Source organism: Adiantum capillus-veneris, chromosome 11, assembly GCF_014529385.1.
Source record: "Adiantum capillus-veneris isolate H3 chromosome 11, ASM1452938v2, whole genome shotgun sequence".
Taxonomy (NCBI): domain Eukaryota; kingdom Viridiplantae; phylum Streptophyta; class Polypodiopsida; order Polypodiales; family Pteridaceae; genus Adiantum; species Adiantum capillus-veneris.
In genome coordinates this window covers 29,134,410-29,151,719 of record NC_140941.1, presented here as the reverse complement: position 1 = coordinate 29,151,719, position 17,310 = coordinate 29,134,410, and the positions used below count along the sequence as shown (strand labels likewise).

At 43.5% G+C, this 17,310-nt stretch overlaps 1 protein-coding gene across 3 annotated transcripts in view; it reads right to left on the bottom strand.

Annotated features, from left to right (window-relative positions):
* The window catches only part of PSD1 (phosphatidylserine decarboxylase 1), a 99,608-nt gene extending 82,835 nt beyond the window's left edge, over positions 1 to 16,773 (bottom strand). Inside the window, exons 1-5 of one of the 3 annotated variants that reach the window (XM_086522947.1) lie at positions 16,505 to 16,773; positions 2,709 to 2,797; positions 2,571 to 2,624; positions 2,311 to 2,376; positions 2,125 to 2,185 (exon numbers count right to left, since the gene is read on the bottom strand). In XM_086522947.1, the coding sequence (XP_086379073.1) occupies positions 2,125 to 2,185; positions 2,311 to 2,376; positions 2,571 to 2,624; positions 2,709 to 2,797; positions 16,505 to 16,694 (460 nt within the window). In that variant the 5' untranslated portion in view covers positions 16,695 to 16,773. Of the gene's footprint in view, positions 1 to 2,124; positions 2,186 to 2,310; positions 2,377 to 2,570; positions 2,625 to 2,708; positions 2,798 to 9,782; positions 15,340 to 16,504 lie in introns of those variants that run through there. The other 2 variants (XM_086522948.1, XM_086522949.1) reach the window with 2 other exon arrangements.
* Positions 16,774 to 17,310: the final 537 nt, after the last annotated feature.

Genomic DNA, 17,310 nt, shown 5'->3' with positions numbered 1-17,310 from the left:
AGCATGATGAATTGAATGATAATGATGAGCATGATGATTTGAATGACAAGCATAATGATTTGGATGACAAAGATAAGCATGATGATTTGAATGATATTGCTAAGCATGATGATTTGCATGATCAAGATGTAATTTCTCACAAGCATGATGAGTCGCATGAAGATTATGTGATTGTTCACAAGGATGATGTGTTAGTTGATGCTTTTTCTAGCGAAGCTAACCTCGTTGCACATTCGATCAGTCACGAAGAAACAATCTTGGCTATCGAGCCTAGGTCCAAAGAACCCCCTCAAGAAGAACCGATCTTGGCTCTCGAGCCTAGGTCCAAAGAGCCCTCACAGGAAGTAATATGTGTTCGCATGATTGATACGCACGCATTGTTCGAATGTTTCATTCGTGATGGTTTCCTGTATTTTAGTCAGCGTCTTTATGTGATCCCTTTTCCTAGGCATGACATATTGTACATCGAGCACTTTTCGCTCATGAATGAGCACAAATGTATGCGGATTTTTCATGAAAAGCTGAAAAGTATGTATGTAAGGATCTCTTGGGCCCCATCGGACGGGGTCCCATAAGTTGGTAGGACTTCTTCTTCTGCTGTTGCTTGTTCTACTTAGGGTTTAGGCCCCTCGGCCGGCGATCTTCACAGTGGCTCCGTTCTTCAGTGGCTTGACACGTCACCAGTTTGTGGCACTCATACTGTAGGCAGATCATCAAACATTTTGTGGAGACTGTCGCACAGATTTATGAGAAGGAACTCTGATGCATACTTTGACTTAGTGGAAGCATTACTTGCTCAATGCAGATTTTACAATGTACGCTAATTATCGGTGTGTATTTCTTGTCCCAAACCAGGTTGTTAGAAAAACAAATGATATGATGAACATCATGTCGAGTTTTGCTTTCAAATAGTGCAGTTGAGGGGAAAGAAGAATGTGGTTGGAGACGCCTTGTCTTGCAGGCCACAGATATCCGTTGTTATAGTAATGCATCATCTAAATTTCAATGAGGTGCACAAGCAGTATAGTACAGACACAAATTTTGGTGAGATCTTTGACAAGGTACAGAGTGAGAAGAACGGTTTTGGGATAGTCTCTCAAGGAAGGATATTTGATGCGAAAGACCATGTTGCATGTGACATGCAGTTTGAGGCAAAAGGTTTTGACGGAATGTCACAATTCTCCTCTTGTTGGGCATAGAAGCATAGAGGCAACACTCAAGGGTGTTGAGCGTTCCTTCTATTGGTCCCAACTTAAGAAGGACGTGGATGAGTTTGTGGCCACTTGCATAGTGTGTCACAAAGTAAAGTATGACAGGCACAAAGTGACAGGACTACTATAGCCCTTACCTATTCCAAACTAACCATGGGAGAGTTTAGCTTTGGATTCATTTTCGATCATTTGGAGACTCGGGAGGCATGATGAAATTTGGACTTTTGTGGATAGATTCAGCAAGCAAGCTCACTTCATAGCAGTGAAGAAGATAAGGAAGACTGATCATTTAGCAAAGCTAGTTCTCTCACAAATCTTTCGGTTACATGGGACAACTAAGTCTATTGTTTCAGATAGAGACCCCAAATTTGTGAGCCTGTTTTGGAGAGCATTGTGTGAGAATGTGGATACTTAACTCAAATTCTCTCCATCGTTTCATCCACAGATTGATGGGCAGTCAGAGATAACCAACTTGGGTGGTGTGAGTGTGTGCCACATGCTTGGGTCAACTATGTGGGAGAGAATATACGATAGCACAAGAGGAATGAAAAAAGAAATATAATTGAATGATTATGGAAGGCCAACATGCTCCAAAGCAATGCCACTTGCAAGGAGGGTGACAAGGTGGCCTCAGAGGTAAGGAGACTGAATTGCACATCCCCAGGTTTCTCCGCTCCCTCTCTCAACAACTCACATCCAAGCCTAAATATTGGCACAGGAGAAAACTAGCCCTATAAAATGGTGAAATAAAAACCATAATTCCTGGACAGAAACCAGACACCATTTTGTAGAGACAGACATGTAAACAGAGATATTGAAAGGTAAAGCAAAACAAAATCCAACAAGCCACTGGTACGTATTGATCTAAAACACTGCAATCAACCATTAATAGGCCCGTGAAATGAGAACATACTTGCATGGAACGCTCGACAATAGCCTCTAAAAATATACGGACGAGTCCAAACAGGAAGTTCCTGGTAAAATCACCATTATCAGCAGAAGTAAGTTATATATCAAGCAGATTTCATTGAGGCTAAGATGCTTTAGGTGTATCAGCAAATCATGATCTACCGCACCAAAGGGACAAAAGCATACAAACCACTGATGTTAGCATCCCAAAGGTACGCGAGATAAGTCGTAAAGGAAGAATCTGAAGAAAGGCAGCCTACAGCAATGAAACCATACACACATTATGAATAACAATCTAGCCCCCAAATTCATCATCCTTGATCATGACTAAAGAAAACGAACTTAGATAAAATACAAAGATTAAAGGCATGTCCTTAGACAAATACCAAAGATATCTAGCTCACCCAATGGAAAAGGAAATACGAAAAAGGAAAAGTTCAGAAATGAGACCTTAAAATCAGGCTGAAACTCAGGCTCGATGCCTTGCTGTCTTGCTTGTTCACTCTGATATCATGAAACCGAAGTATAAATGCTAATTTCTAGTAAGACAACAATAGAGATAATGTCCAAAATCAGTTGTGAGGCTGCCTTTTGATCATCATAAAGCCGCCTTGCATGCAACACTCCCAACATAAATAATGTAGCAATTGTTGCACCAGAGAGCAAATACTTGTTTCCTGCAGGAACAATCAAAGCATCTCACACCAAACTTGAACAAAAGTGAATTCTATTGAAAATGCGAGAAGAATAATTACTTTTCCTAACAGTCTGGAGGAGATGATATACACTTCACAGAAAAAGGGCCAGCGGATTTTTTACATGCATCATCATTCTAAAAATTCCTTGATGAATTTTGTCTACTCCAAAAAAAAGAGTACATACTATTTAGCAAGCTACATGTTTATTGAGCTGTACTCTTTTGCCCCTTTCTTTATTTGCATGGCTAAAAGTGACTTCTACCCTCCCCTCCTTTATATGGGCTCTTACTACCCTAATGTCTCATCCCTATAGTTCTTCTTTACTCCTGTCTAAATACCAACAGCCTTAAAGCACAGCATTTATAGTTTTAGCAAGAATTCGCAAACTCCATTGCCCCATTGTGATACGAGACCACTATTTCTTCCTCAAGCAAGGTTGCACCTGTGTGGATTTTGATCAGACACACGGTTCGGTTTGGTCATATGTCAATCACAATGCTTGGTTGTGTGTGATGCTTTTACCATGTCATGTCCAGCACCTTCCTTACACGGTGACATAGCAAATACAACGCAAAAGAAGGTCAGGTTAGCACAAAATCGAAAATATAGTTGCAAGGCACTGTAACCAGCCAGCACCACTTGCTAAAGGAAAAACAATCATGCAACTACCAATAGCTACAACAGAGTGGGAAAAAAAACTTCACGCTTTGACTTCAGCTGACGTGGAAGGAGCGTAGTTCCCCTTCAGAGAATATTGGCCCTCAAGTTGAGCACACAAGCATTTTTGTAACCAGCCAGCACCACATCCTGACGGGAAAATCACAGATAGCTCTTTAAAAGATGCTATTCTAGCTACGCACTCGATGCTGCTCCCACCTTGTAATAGACTCGGACACCTCAAGCCAAAGATCTGATGCAACGCACACGAGAGAAAATGAAAGAATCGAACAAAACAGAAATAGGGAGAGATGACACGGAACGGCATAATTCCACGCCCAGAGGTGTTGGCCGCAAAGACTGGCGCCCCTTCTTAGTATTTCTTTATTATTATTCTTGCACAAGTACAAGGTCCGAGAGTCCTCTCTTCTCCCAAGCTAATATGCCGGCAGAGGAAGCCCTAGCAACCTTTGTCTAGAAGTAGTACATGAAAAACTCTAATTCAAAAGCATCTGGTCCCAAAGGCTCACCCCAAAAGCTAGCGCCCCTTGGGCTATTTTCCGTAGAACGTGGGAGCTCCGTACAATGCCACGTCAGCAACGTAAATCGCGGTGCCATTTGTGGGCCAGGCCGTACAATGCTGCCATGTCAGCATTCTATGCAATTTTGGGGTGCCCTGCTTCAATTTACAAGGTTTTAGGCCCCTCGGCAGGGGTACCATAAGTTGGTCCAACTTATACAGTTAATGCACTTTGATTTGGGCCACTCGGACAGGTTCTATAAGTTGGTAAAACTTCTTCTGCCTCTTTTGCTAGGGTTTAGGCCTCCTTCCGTCCTTCATGCCATGCCACGTCATCACTTAGTGACATAGCCCCCTCTTGAAAGAATTGCAATCGCCCCTCCCACCCCCCCTCCCCCAATTACACCTGCAAAACAGACATTGGACAAAGACCAGTTCAACAGACACTGACGCTTTAGTACCGACGTACTAGACCACATATAACCAGCATTTGCACGAAGACGACAGTCACATCACTATCTCCGTCAAGATCTTACATGAAAATAAACATCATTGTGACTTATTTAGCAATCATCCAGACCGCATTGATCTTTTCACGGATGTCTTGATCTACTAAATCTTGTTACTCTCAAATTCACATCACCCCTCAGGTGAACAAGTCAAAAATGCTGTGTTAGGTGCAGCGGAATGAATGTTTGAACTTTGCTCAAGATGAGTGCTCCGAACTGTGCTCAAGGTTCCTTTTGTTCTTATGGAAGGGAGAGCCTTCCGTTCTTAATGAGAGAGTGCAATGATCATAAACAAAGTGAATGGACACTGTGCCTGAAAGTGCATGAGACTGAGAGACAGAGAGAGAAGAGGATACGACACTAGAGACGTTGTAAAACCCTCCTCCGAAGGCCCCACCCTCGTCGGCGAGAGTGGTCTACTATTGATTGCACAAATTGGTACAACTGAATGCATGTGACTGATGCAAGTCTAGGGCTAGATCGATGTCGACGACGGGGATGGCGAGACCGATCTAAGGGCTGAAAACTGCTGCTTTCTATCTGCTGTCCAAAAAGAAAAAAACGCTGATAGGCTGAATTCTGCTCGCTGAAATCTGCTCCTAAAAACGCTGATATGGCTGGTTCTTCATTGCTGAATTTCTGCTCCTAAAAACGCTCATATGGCTGGTCTTCATTGCTGAAATTTGTTGGTCCTTACCTGCCAAAAAACGCCATGGATGAGGGCAATCATGTGATGCTGAAAAACGCCATGCAAGGGGGAACAAAGGCCTGAAGGAATCGCCCAAGGCTGAGATCTGTTGCAACAATGCTTGGATCAAAAACGCTAGGGCTTGGACTATAACCGGCCTATACAACGTAGAGGGCGGTACTACTTCAATTACCTGTTAACTTTACACAGAGCACTGAGAAGGGAAGAGAACACAGTTGAGTCCAGCGACTAGAATGTCACTGCGCACACGAGACCGACACCCTGTAGGCCCCAAAGACTGGCGCCCCTTTCGGTATTTCTTTATTCAAATTAAGGTAGACGATCCGACCACTTAGCACAAGCTTTCACAAAGCTGTCCAAACCTGGCAAGGGCTGAAAACGCAGGTTTTCGACCGGATTTCGACAGCACAACGGCGCAAAAACCCCTATAGGTCAAAACACCTGTCTAGGACGGATTCCCTCGATATCTAGAAGCTTTCTGGTGAGTTGTCACAGAAATTCAGCGGGCTGTAATTCTCTGTTTTTCACTGCCGGGAGCCCAAAAGCCTGTACACGCATCCCAAGGCTCTCACGAGGCTCCCCCGATGTTCCCTTGCAGTTTAGGTGCGAAACCCTAAACCTGCAGAAAAACACAGCAGGCTGTAATTCCCTGTTTCGGATCGTTTTTAGCGGAGCGAACACGTCTACGCATGTCCCAAGGGCTCCCGCACGCAATGGGACAGTTCCCCTGTGAATTGGACGAGTTTTCACGCGAGAAAACTCTCCAAACTCGCAATCTTTCGTGATGGAACTGTGCGTACCTGTGGGGGATTAGCAATTAGCTAATCCGGTTCCTGTTCAGAAGGCTCTTGCCTTGGCAAACGCGCATAAACCCCCAGAACTGTACATAGGTCAAATGAGAAGCCCACTAGTGGGGCATAACATACTGTACGTAGGGGAGAAAGAGAGCAGTATGTAGCGTGCGGGGCATCACTCCCGTCACCATACTGTGAATAGAGGGCAAGGTAAGCATTCCATAGCTTCTGTACCTGTTACAATCCACCTGAGGCTGAAAATGGCGCCCCCTTTGTTGATATGCAGCTCGTTTTTGCCTCCCAGAGTGGCAGAATCGCTCACAGGCTGACACGTCGCCCAGTTTTCGAGTTTGGGCTTTCCTTGCTAAAAATATCTCAACTGGTGCGTCAGTTGACTTGGCAGCAGAGCAATAAAATGTTCCCCTTGTCATTCCAGAGCTAATGACGCGAACACATTTTCTGGTCAAAAATAGCAGTTCCCTATATTTTAGGAGATGCTTCCATGGTGTCCCTATCGGTCTCCTGACCATCATTGAAGACTACCATTTGACCAACATCTACAATGTGGGTTAATTTACTGGCCCCTTTCAACTTATAAAGTTGCAATGACTTGACGAGTGGCCCAAATTCCAGTTTGGCGCACACGAGCTTCCATACTCATCAGAATTCAGTGCTAACTGGCCCGGGCAGTCCCTGTCTGACTGACCTAGATCCCCGATGTGAGAAACCCATTTGGCTGCAGCCGTTTCACACTGGCCATGCAATGTCCACTTGCACCTTTTCAAGGGTTTTGGGACAAACAAGTAAAAATAAAATAAATATATCTAATACTTATTTACGCAAGGAAACAGGAAAAATACACCTCTTGGTGACACACCCCACCCTTGAAATACTGCAAGCGACCTCGCTTGCATGCCAATAATACATGCAGATATCTCCTGATATCACATATATTCTATGATGGGAAATCCAAGATATACATGCTTCCGGAAATGTAGCGTTGGACGATTAAACAATCCCACCAACCTGGCTACGACACATACATCAAGCATAGAAGTCTTCTAGTGTACTCTTCAGCACAAACTTCTCTAGCTAAATTCTGTATGGAAAGAGTAGATAAAATTGCTTAACTACTCTCTTGAGCATCATGAACCATGCTCTTGCCTTGCTCCAAAAAGGCTGCATCAAGTCACTGTGGGTTCCATCTGAAAGGCTTCAAGATACAATTGCAATAGCTGAGGTGAATCAACCAATTCAGAGTCTTCCATCCATTTGGCATGTAACGATGGATAGTTTTTGAACTTCACCAAATAGCGTCTTGCAACTTTTCCTCTAACCTTTCTTTCTTTATGTGCCAATATCTGTTCAGGAACAAGGATTTCATCCAATTCTTCCACTTCGGGTTGTTCCTCATCAAGCATATTCTCTGGCACATCACTAACAAAGGGCCTTAGAAGGCTGACATGAAAAGCATTATGTATTTTCCAGCCTTCTGGTAGCTTTAACCTGTAAGCTACATCGCTGATCTTTTCTGAAATCTGGAAAGGACCATAATATCGCATACTGAGCTTAGGAAACAAGCGTTCCTTGCCTTTCCTTTTCCTTAACCTGGACTTTTCAAAGCGCAAAAGTACCCAATCACCAAGTGAAAATACAAGTTCACGACGGTGACGATCAGCAGCTTTCTTTTGCTTAGCCTGAGTTTTCTCAAGAGCAATCTTTATCTTCCTGTATGTTTCATCCATATCTTGCACATACTTGTCTGCCTCAAATATCTTGTCCTTTGTCTGCAAAATGGGTGGGACTTTCTTTCCTCCTTCCACTATCTCAAATGGTGCCTTACCTGTTGATGTATGCACAGTGTTATTGTAAGCATATTCAACCAATGGGAGATGGTGTTCCCAAGTTGCCTTGTGCTCTGAGACATAACATTTGAGTAGGTCCAAGACAGTAGAATTTGCCTCTTCTGACTGTCCATCAGTTTGCGGATGAAACGAAGAAGAGAACTTGAGCGTAGTGCCCATGTTCTCAAACAATGCCTTCCAGAAAAGACTCGTCATACGTGGATCCCTGTCATTGACAATTGACTGAGGCATCCCATGATATTTAAAGATATTGCTCATGAATATCTTGACCATGTGTTCTGGCTTTATCTTCTTCCTAATAGGAATGAAATGGGCCTGCTTACTGAACCTACAAATGATAGTCCAAATCCCATCATTTCCTGCTTGCGTCCTTGGAAGATCAAAGATAAAGTCCATTGCTATACTTTCCCATGGCCTATCAGGAATCGGCAATGGCTGCAACAATCCCGGTTGCTTTTGTCTGTCAAATTTGACTTTTTGGCATACTAAGCATGATCTTACAAATGTGTCAACATCTTGACGCAAAGCTGGCCAATAGAAGAATGCCTCAACCCCTTTCACTGTCGCATCAATTCCACGATGCCCAGCATAAGGTGGAGCATGACTTTCCATCAAAATCTTTGGCCGTAACTGTTTAGTAACGCATAACTTTCCATGCATCATGAGAAAGTCATTCTTAAGCATATAGTGCTCATGATGTTGCCCATCAACAAGCTGGTCATAGATCCTTGCAAAATCTGAATCTGCAGCATATTGTGTCTTCATTTCGTCTAGTTCACAATGGTACGGAATTGACACTGCTGAAATTTGGGGCTTTCGTGACAACGCATCAGCCACCACGTTCTTTTTCCCTTGCACATGCACAATCTGAAAATGGAACATTGACAAGATGTTTGCCCATCGCATGTGCTTCTCAGACAACTTCGTCTGTGTAAGAAAATATCGCAAGGTTTGATGATCCGTTTGGACAACAAAATCAGCCCCTAGCAAATAGTGTTTCCAACTAGTGAGAGCATGAATTACTGCCAGCAATTCTTTCTCATAGACTTGCAAGTTCCTTTCAGTCTTCAAAAGAATTCTGCTCTCATATGCGACTACTCGGCCATTCTGCATTAGAACTGCACCAAGACTATGCCCACACGCATCACATTGAACCACAAAAGGTTTAGAAAGATCTGGTAAAATAATTACCGGATCTGAAGTCAGCTTCTCTTTCAAGTGTTTGAACGCTAAAATTTCCTTGGCTATCCACTTGAAAGTAACTCCTTTTCCTTGCAGTGCATGGAGTGGAGAAGCAATCTCAGCAAAATTTCGGATGAACCTCCTGTAATAGGAACATAAGCCTAGAAAGCTTCGAATGTCATGTACGGACTTCAAGTCTGGCCATGACCTAATTGCTTCCACTTTAGCGGGATCCATGCGTACCCCATCCTTTGAAACAATGTGCCCAAGGAAGTGAATTTCTTGCAAAAAGAACTCACTTTTCTTCGCATTGATGAGTAGCCTATTCTTGCGTAGCTCATTGAAAACTGCGGTCAAGTGATCCCTATGCTCCTCTTCAGACTTTGAGTAGACAATCATGTCATCAAAGAAGGTACCCACGAAGTTTCTATGTGGTCTAAAAATTGTGTCCATCATTCTATTAAATGTGGCAGGAGCATTTGTGAGACCAAATGGCATGACAAGAAACTCATAGAGACCAAATGTTGTCCTGAACGCAGTCTTATGGACATCTTCTGGTCTAATGCGTATCTGATGATACCCACTCTTTAGGTCTATTCTTGTAAACAATGACGCTCCCTCAAGCCGATCAAGAATGTCATCCATCCTCGGTATGGGAAACTTGTTCTTGATAGTATTCTTATTCAAGGCGCGATAGTCAATGCACATGCGCCATGAACCATCCTTCTTCTACACTAAGAGTACAGGCAAACAAAAAGGGGATGAACTGGGCTGAATCAGCCCCTTCTCTAAAAGCTCGTTGACCTGACCCATAATCTCTTTCTGCTGGGCTGCACTAACCCTGTATGGTGGTCTATTCGGTGGACTAGAACCTAGCACAAGATCTATAGTATGATCCTCAGGTCTCTCAGGAGGTAACTCCCCTGGCAAAGAGTCCGAAAAACAATCACTGAAACCACTCAAAAAAGTTGACCTGTCTTTATCTAAGGTAGACAAATTAAATACAACTTGAGGTACTTCTTTTGCAAAGATCAAGTACGCAGAAAGATGATTCTTTATTACAGATGAAATAGCAGAAGCAGAAACAACTGGAACAGACTCGCCTTTAAGCTTTACATCAAGGACATGAGTCTTTCCTCTATGTACAAGGGTAATCTTTTTGTTGTAAGTATCCACCATAGCATGCAACCTGTAACACCATGGGATACCCAATAACACATCACAGCCCTCAAGTGGCATAATATGAAACTCTTCCGCATCGACATAACTCTGAATGTGCAGACGAAGCTTTCCCAGAATGGGAGTAACAGGCTCTGAATGTCCTGGGCATGCCAAACCTGCTTCGCCTGTCATGCCCATCTCCTCTGCACGAATGCCCAACTTTGATGCCAATTCTGGTGATATGAAATTTGCACGGGCTCCTGGATCAAAGAAAACCAGCACTGTCTGGTCTCTAACTTTGCCCCAAGCTCTGCATAGCTCCGTGGCATCTGTGTTTGGCTGATCTCCAACCAAATCTGGAACAAGTCCTGCACTCGGCTTTGGCTTCTTCCCTTTATGGTCTGACTTGTCATCCTTATCCTGTGACTTCTTCTGTGGGCACTCATTTGCAAAGTGTCCTTCCTGTTCACAAATGTAGCATTTCTTGGCCTCCCTAAGAGCTTTCCTTTCTTGAAAAGTTTTGCCAGAAAAATGCCTTTTTTGTCCTTGTCCTCGTTCCGAAGAAGATTTAGACTGCTTCTTGGACGTATCAGCTTCTTGAGTGGAGGGCTTCTTTGCAGGAGACTCAAAAGGCTTTGCTGCAACATTTCCCTTGGCTGAAAACTGTTTGCCTTGGGCCCCTTTCTTGTGGCTATTAAATCCATCGGAATCTCCCTTCGACAGATTGTTGGCCACTCTTGCATTCTCTATCAATTGAAACATATTCATGCAGTAGTCTTTGTGCAGTAGTCCCTGATTTTCTTGGGCAATCCGCAACAGTACTTCTCAATTTGTTCTGACAAAGGCACAAACCTGTAAGAGGTGACTGGCAACAGTGCGGCCCAAAACCGTTTATTGTACTCTTCCAGATTCGCACACTGTTTAGCATTCAACTCGTGCCATTCTGTCATCACGTCCACTTCAAAAGTGTTTGTCAACCATGCAGGCACAAAAAGTTGTTTGAATTGGACCCACGTTGTTGGGGCTTGACCCTGGTTCAACAATGCGGTCCACCATTGAAGCGCATTCCCTTTCAAGAAAGTGGCAGCCTTGCGTATCTTTGAAGATTCCGTGAAGTTGCCTCCAGCATAAGCTACATCGAACTACTGTATGAAGGTCAAAGCCTTTAATTGGTCCTCAGTTCCTCTGAAAGTTTCAAACTTCACTCCCTGCCCACCTTCCTTGTAATCCTTAGGCTGACTCAAAGAAGCCACATTATCATAAACAGGTGCCTGTAACAGTGGTGCTCCATGAGTGTTCATTCCAGCACTCGCATCAACTGTTTTCCCTGTCATATCTGCATTTTGTACGTATGGCTACGAAAAACCAGCCATACCAAATTGTGTTCCAGGCACTCGAAACTGACCATAGGCACCCTGAAAACCTGGTTGGACACCCATGTTCGCGTACATAGGGTTACCCATGCCTGTTTGCATTGTCCCGAACACATTCCCTGGCATATAACCTGTGGAAGGTCCAGCCATAGCTTGAAACACTGAACCACCTCCAAAATAACCAAGATAAGTATTAGGTAATGGAAGTGTCTAACGCATAGCCTGTTCATTGCTCCCTTGACCATTCACAAATGGTTCCTGTCCAGCTAAAGCAAGTTGCTTTGGATCATTGGACACCGCTAGTTGCTCAACCACATGGGCTTTCCCTCGAGCATCATGAGTCCTCTGCGCATTGGAAATCTCCTTTTCCTGCAACGGCTCAGTCATGCCCTGTGTAGGAGGCTGAAAACCTTGTGTCGGAGCCTGTAAGAATTCCTGCATCCTTGGGTTGTTAGCCAACTGCTGAAACATGTCCATGCAACAACGCAGTTGAGTTTTAAACAACCTGTCCTCTTCTTGAAGAGTTGAAGGAATTTTCTATGTGCCATGTGAGGAAGATCCCTCTTTAGGTACTTGGTCTCTCTTCTCTGCCATATCGACGAGCTCTGTGTTGCTTTCACCCACAACAAGCCACGCTGCACTTTTTGAAGAAAAAGTGACTATCCCGTCGATGGAACCATATAACCGGCCTATACAACGTAGAGGGCGGTACTATTTCAATGATACAGAACAATGCCAAAGCTCTGATACCAATGTTAGGTGCAGCGAAATGAATGTTTGAACTTTGCTCGAGATGAGTGCTTCAAACTGTGCTCAAGGTTCCTTTTGTTCTTATGGAAGGGAGAGCCTTCTGTTCTTAATGAGAGAGTGCAATGATCATAAACAAAGTGAATGGAAACTGTGCGTGAAAGTGCATGAGACTGAGAGATAGAGAGAGAAGAGAATACGACACCGGAGACGTTGTAAAACCCTCCTCCGAAGGCCCCACTCTCGTCTGCGAGAGTGGTCTACTATTGATTGCACAAACTGGTACAACTGAATGCATGTGACTGATGCAAGTCTAGGCTAGATCGATGTCGACGATGGGGATGGCGAGAAAGATCTAACGGCTGAAAATTGTTGCTTTCTATCTGCTGTCCAAAAAGTTAAAAACGCTGATAGGCTGAATTCTGTTGGCTGAAATCTGCTCCTAAAAACGTTGATATGGCTGGTTCTTCATTGCTGAATTTCTGTTCCTAAAAACGCTGATATGGCTGGTCTTCGTTGCTGAAATCTGTTGGTCTTTACTTGCTGAAAAATGCCATGGATGAGGGTGATCATGTGATGCTGAAAAACGCCATGCAAGGGGGAACAAAGGCCTGAAGGAATCGCCCAAGGCTGAGATCTGTTGCGACAATGCTTGGATCAAAAAGGCTAGGGCTGGGACTGTCTGTCCTAGAGGAAAAACGCTAACAGATGGGGGATCTTGCTTGGGGGAGAAAACGCCACCAAGGTTCTTGCTGAGAAGTTGTCTATTGAGCAATGGTGCTCCTGCTGCCTCTTTTGCCAGAAAGTGCTAGTCTAGGTTTGCTTATATACAAACTTACTCAATTTGCCCTACCTACTTTCCAACAAAAGTCAGTTAAATTAATAAGTGAAAAATGTCAAAAATAGGGAAAATAGGTTGAATGCACTGGAAAATTCCCCTGAAGGATTCTGATGGATTCTGATGGGAATGCTTATGATCATGCTGTGTGCAACCAGAGGATATGCATCTACACTAAGTGCCTGGGCATGCACGGTCTGCGAACAGACTCACAAAAGTGCCAGAACACTTCTAAATCTAGACGGACTGAACCCTTGTCGTGCTGTAGCTTGTCCACGGACACATAGGGTTGGATGTGTCACGTGACATGCTGCATTCATTTCGCCTTTCAAACATGCTGTCAGACAATACACACATGAGGGAGCACATGTAACAGATTCAGTTTAGGAAATCCCCTTTCAAAGTACTTCTTTACATAAACTCATTCAACAAAATATTGTCAGCTCGTCAACATCCCCGAAATCTCAAAAAGAAATCGCTAACTTTATACCATCGAGGTATCATGTGACAAAGAAGCGGAGTAACTCCACTCTTGTGCAGTCTGCACCGCACCAGATTCAACCCCCTGATTCATTTGTAACTCTTAGAATAGCTCTAAAATTTGAGAAGTAGCTGCTAGGTCTTCCTCGTCCATCCACTTGGCATCCAAAGCCATATAGTTCCTGAACTTGACTTAACACCGGCGTGTCAGCTTATCTTTCACTTTCCTTTCCTTGTGAGCCAGAACCTGTTCTAAAATGAGAATCTCCTCTGTCTCTTCCACTTCGGGATGCTCCTCTAGCTCCCTGTCCACTGGCACTTTACAAAGGTCTCAAGAGACTCACATGAAATGCATTGTGAACCTTCCAAGTATCCGATAACTTCAATTTGAAGGATATATCGTTGGTCGTTCTTGAACCTAGAAAGGTCCATAGTATCACATACTTAGCTTTGGAAAAAGCCTCTCCTTACCCTTCCGTTTCCTAGGCGGGCCTGCTCAAACCGTAGTAGCACCCAATCATCTTCCTTCACTACAAGTCACATCGATGCTCGTCTGCTGCCTTCTTATGCCGTGCTTGAGACTTCTCGAGAGCCTACCGCACATTGGCAATAGCGGTGTCCAGACCTTGAGTATACTGATCTGCTGTTTTTCCTGCATTTTACTGAGACGGTTTGCTGTTTTTCCTGCGTTTTTCATTCATTTGGGGGTAATTTCGGCTGTAGTGGGCAGATTTGCAGGTTCTCTCTTCTACCTCGACCTAGCCTTGTCACATGCCCTAGGTTCTCCAACACCATGGAGAGGAATGATGATTCTAACACAAAATCGGTCCGTGATGACAAAGTAACCCTAACCCTCCTTTCGTCCACTCGGCCAATATCTGTAAGTTGGGCCATGCCACATCATAAGTTTGTGACATTGATGGAGGTCAAACAGCGGGAGCGATGCCTTTTCGTCACAAATGGCAAGAGGGACAATCAGACACTACTTGGGTGGGGCAAGCAAGACAAGATCTCAAAGAGTATGAGGACAGGAGGCATGATTTCCCTTTCCACAAGCGGGCCTCACAGTGGACACAAGTCAGGGATAGAGTATCTTGCGAGTTTTTCGAGATCATTGACCCTAGGCACTCTCGCACCGGGGTTCATCAGCTTCAAAGCATGTATCTATATATTCAATATTGTCTATATACTACAAGGACAGTGCGGTTCGAGAGAGAGAGAGAGAGAGGCAATTTGACACTATTCCCAAGTAATTGGAGAATTTAAATTTCCCTCCCCAAGTAATACTCCCATTCTCACCCACGTTCCTTCTTTCCTATTCTTGGTTGTTCCCCTTCCTCGATCCCCAGTTCCATGTGGCTATGGCATTCTTTGTAGGTTGTATATATAGATACTCATTTGTTCGGTTGTCTCTTTTTTTATTGGTTTGTGTGTTGCTGATTATACTTCTACACAAAAGAATTTAAGAGTTCAAAAGATAGTTGGCTTTAGACAAAGGACAATGATTAGCACAAAAACAACTCACTCTTTGATTCATTTTTGTACATCATAGTGAGAATGAGGTATCATTCTAGTGTTTTGTATATAAGATAGTCAAGAAAAATTTATTCTGAAGTGAAAGAGAGGTTCGACAGTGATGGACAACAGCAAAGCCAAAAAGATCCTAAGTAAAAATAGAGTCCTCACCTGCATCCATATAAACAAGACAACAGATTCATTAGCCTTGAATGCATATTAGAGGTATCAACGAACCTATCAGCTGTTATTCATGTCCTACTTAAAACCTTTTTAACTTATACCTTCCATCCATGTAGTGTTAAATATCAGCAAGTATCCATTTTCAGAACAGTAAGCCACACATGAAAGTCACATATGTGTGTGTGTGTCAAGGTTGATGTGTACATAATGTACGTGGTGGAACCGTACTTACTATACGTTGTTACCTGTAGGAGAAAATTTGAAGTACGTAAAAATACGCACGATTGGTAAACCATACTAGATCTTACACCCCCAATTCCACATAGGATGGAGCTAGTCAGTGTGCAACACTTCATGATTGTACTTCCCTGACCATATAGACGTACACCCATACCCCCTAGAGATAGAGCTGCGGAGTGTGCTCTCTGCACCTGAGTAGGTTCTTTGTGACTTTGTTCGGCTCTCTTTAGAAACTCAACTTTTAGCAGAGTTTTAAAAAAGACCACTACTACAGAGGCCTTAAAGCCCCCAAATTTACTTGTGAAAAGGCCAGACGTGGTGCACGGTCGACGAAACTTTTTATTAGAAAAAAGCCTATACATAACGGATCGGTCCATGCTGTCCCTGTTAGTACGTTCTGTACAGTCACAAAATGTTCCCTACATATGTACAAAAGCAACCTTGGTGAGTGTGCCCGCACGCATGGACGCCGGTGTTTTTGTATGTATGCATAAATTCAAGCATGTATATATGCATCCCCATCTATACCATGTATCATATATACATACACGTGTACAAACATAAATCTATTTATTTGAATATAGCACTGGTCTGAAAACGCCAATATTGCATTAACACATGTCAGGTTGATGGGAGCTCCATAATTTCACACAGGGAACCACTTTGGCCATCTCAAAATGCATGATAGGCATTGAGTTACATGTGTCAGTCATATCTTTAACTTAACTCCATGCTTTGAAGGTAAGTCGAACGATCAACAGAAACTGCTCAAGTATGGCATCATCAAATTGTGCCAGCTAACAAAATGCACAATGGAAACCTGGCTAGAAGCTTTTGTATAGCAAAGAGAGACAACACACACACACACACATAGGCCTGTTACAGAGAGACAGAAGAAGAGGGGGGGGTACACCTTGGCTGCTGCTTTGGCCCGAAGTGTTCCCGCTGCTAGCACCAGTCTTTCCAGAGCCATGGGTGGTGCTGCCTTTCCGCAAGCTGAAAACCAGCCGTCTCGGTTGCGCAGGAGTACTAGAGGCAGTGAAGAGGAGAGGCCCTCTCGTCTTCCATCCCGCCAGCACTCCCTTCCCCACGAATCCGTGCATGCTATTGCCGCGAGAACGGTGAGCTAATTTCCGAGTATGTTCATGACAATCGCGCCGTCAGTAAAAAGACAAAGTAGCTAGCTCGTTATAAGCTACAAGCTTGAACTCGGTTGACTTGTCTCATGACTAATCACTAAAAGAGATGGGTTCATTACAGATTTTTAAACCTAGAAGGAGATCTAATTTTTTTTTTAAATAAAATTTTGAATTATCAATGTGTTTATCAATACTTATATTGATGCATTTTTTGACACGTATATCGATGGGCATACTAATGCTACCTGCAAAAACAAAAGCAAGTGTTCTCTTCTCTTGTTTCGCCCCATTTTTTCAAAACTCTCTTGCTCTCCTCTTCTCCCTTGCTTTAGATTTACTGCTGTGTGACTTATCGAGCTTCAATCTGCACTTATACACTCGCCGACAACAAGAAGGTGAGAGTATTTCGTACATTTATGGTAGGTTTTTTTATTTTTGTGTGTGTACGTGTGACATTGTGTGTGTGTGTGCGCGTGCGCAACATTCTCTCAAGCGTTTTGTGCTCACTTAAGCCGCTTGTGAGTGCACTATCTCTTTCTTTTCTTGCATACACAAGTACACATGCACATAAACACGTAAA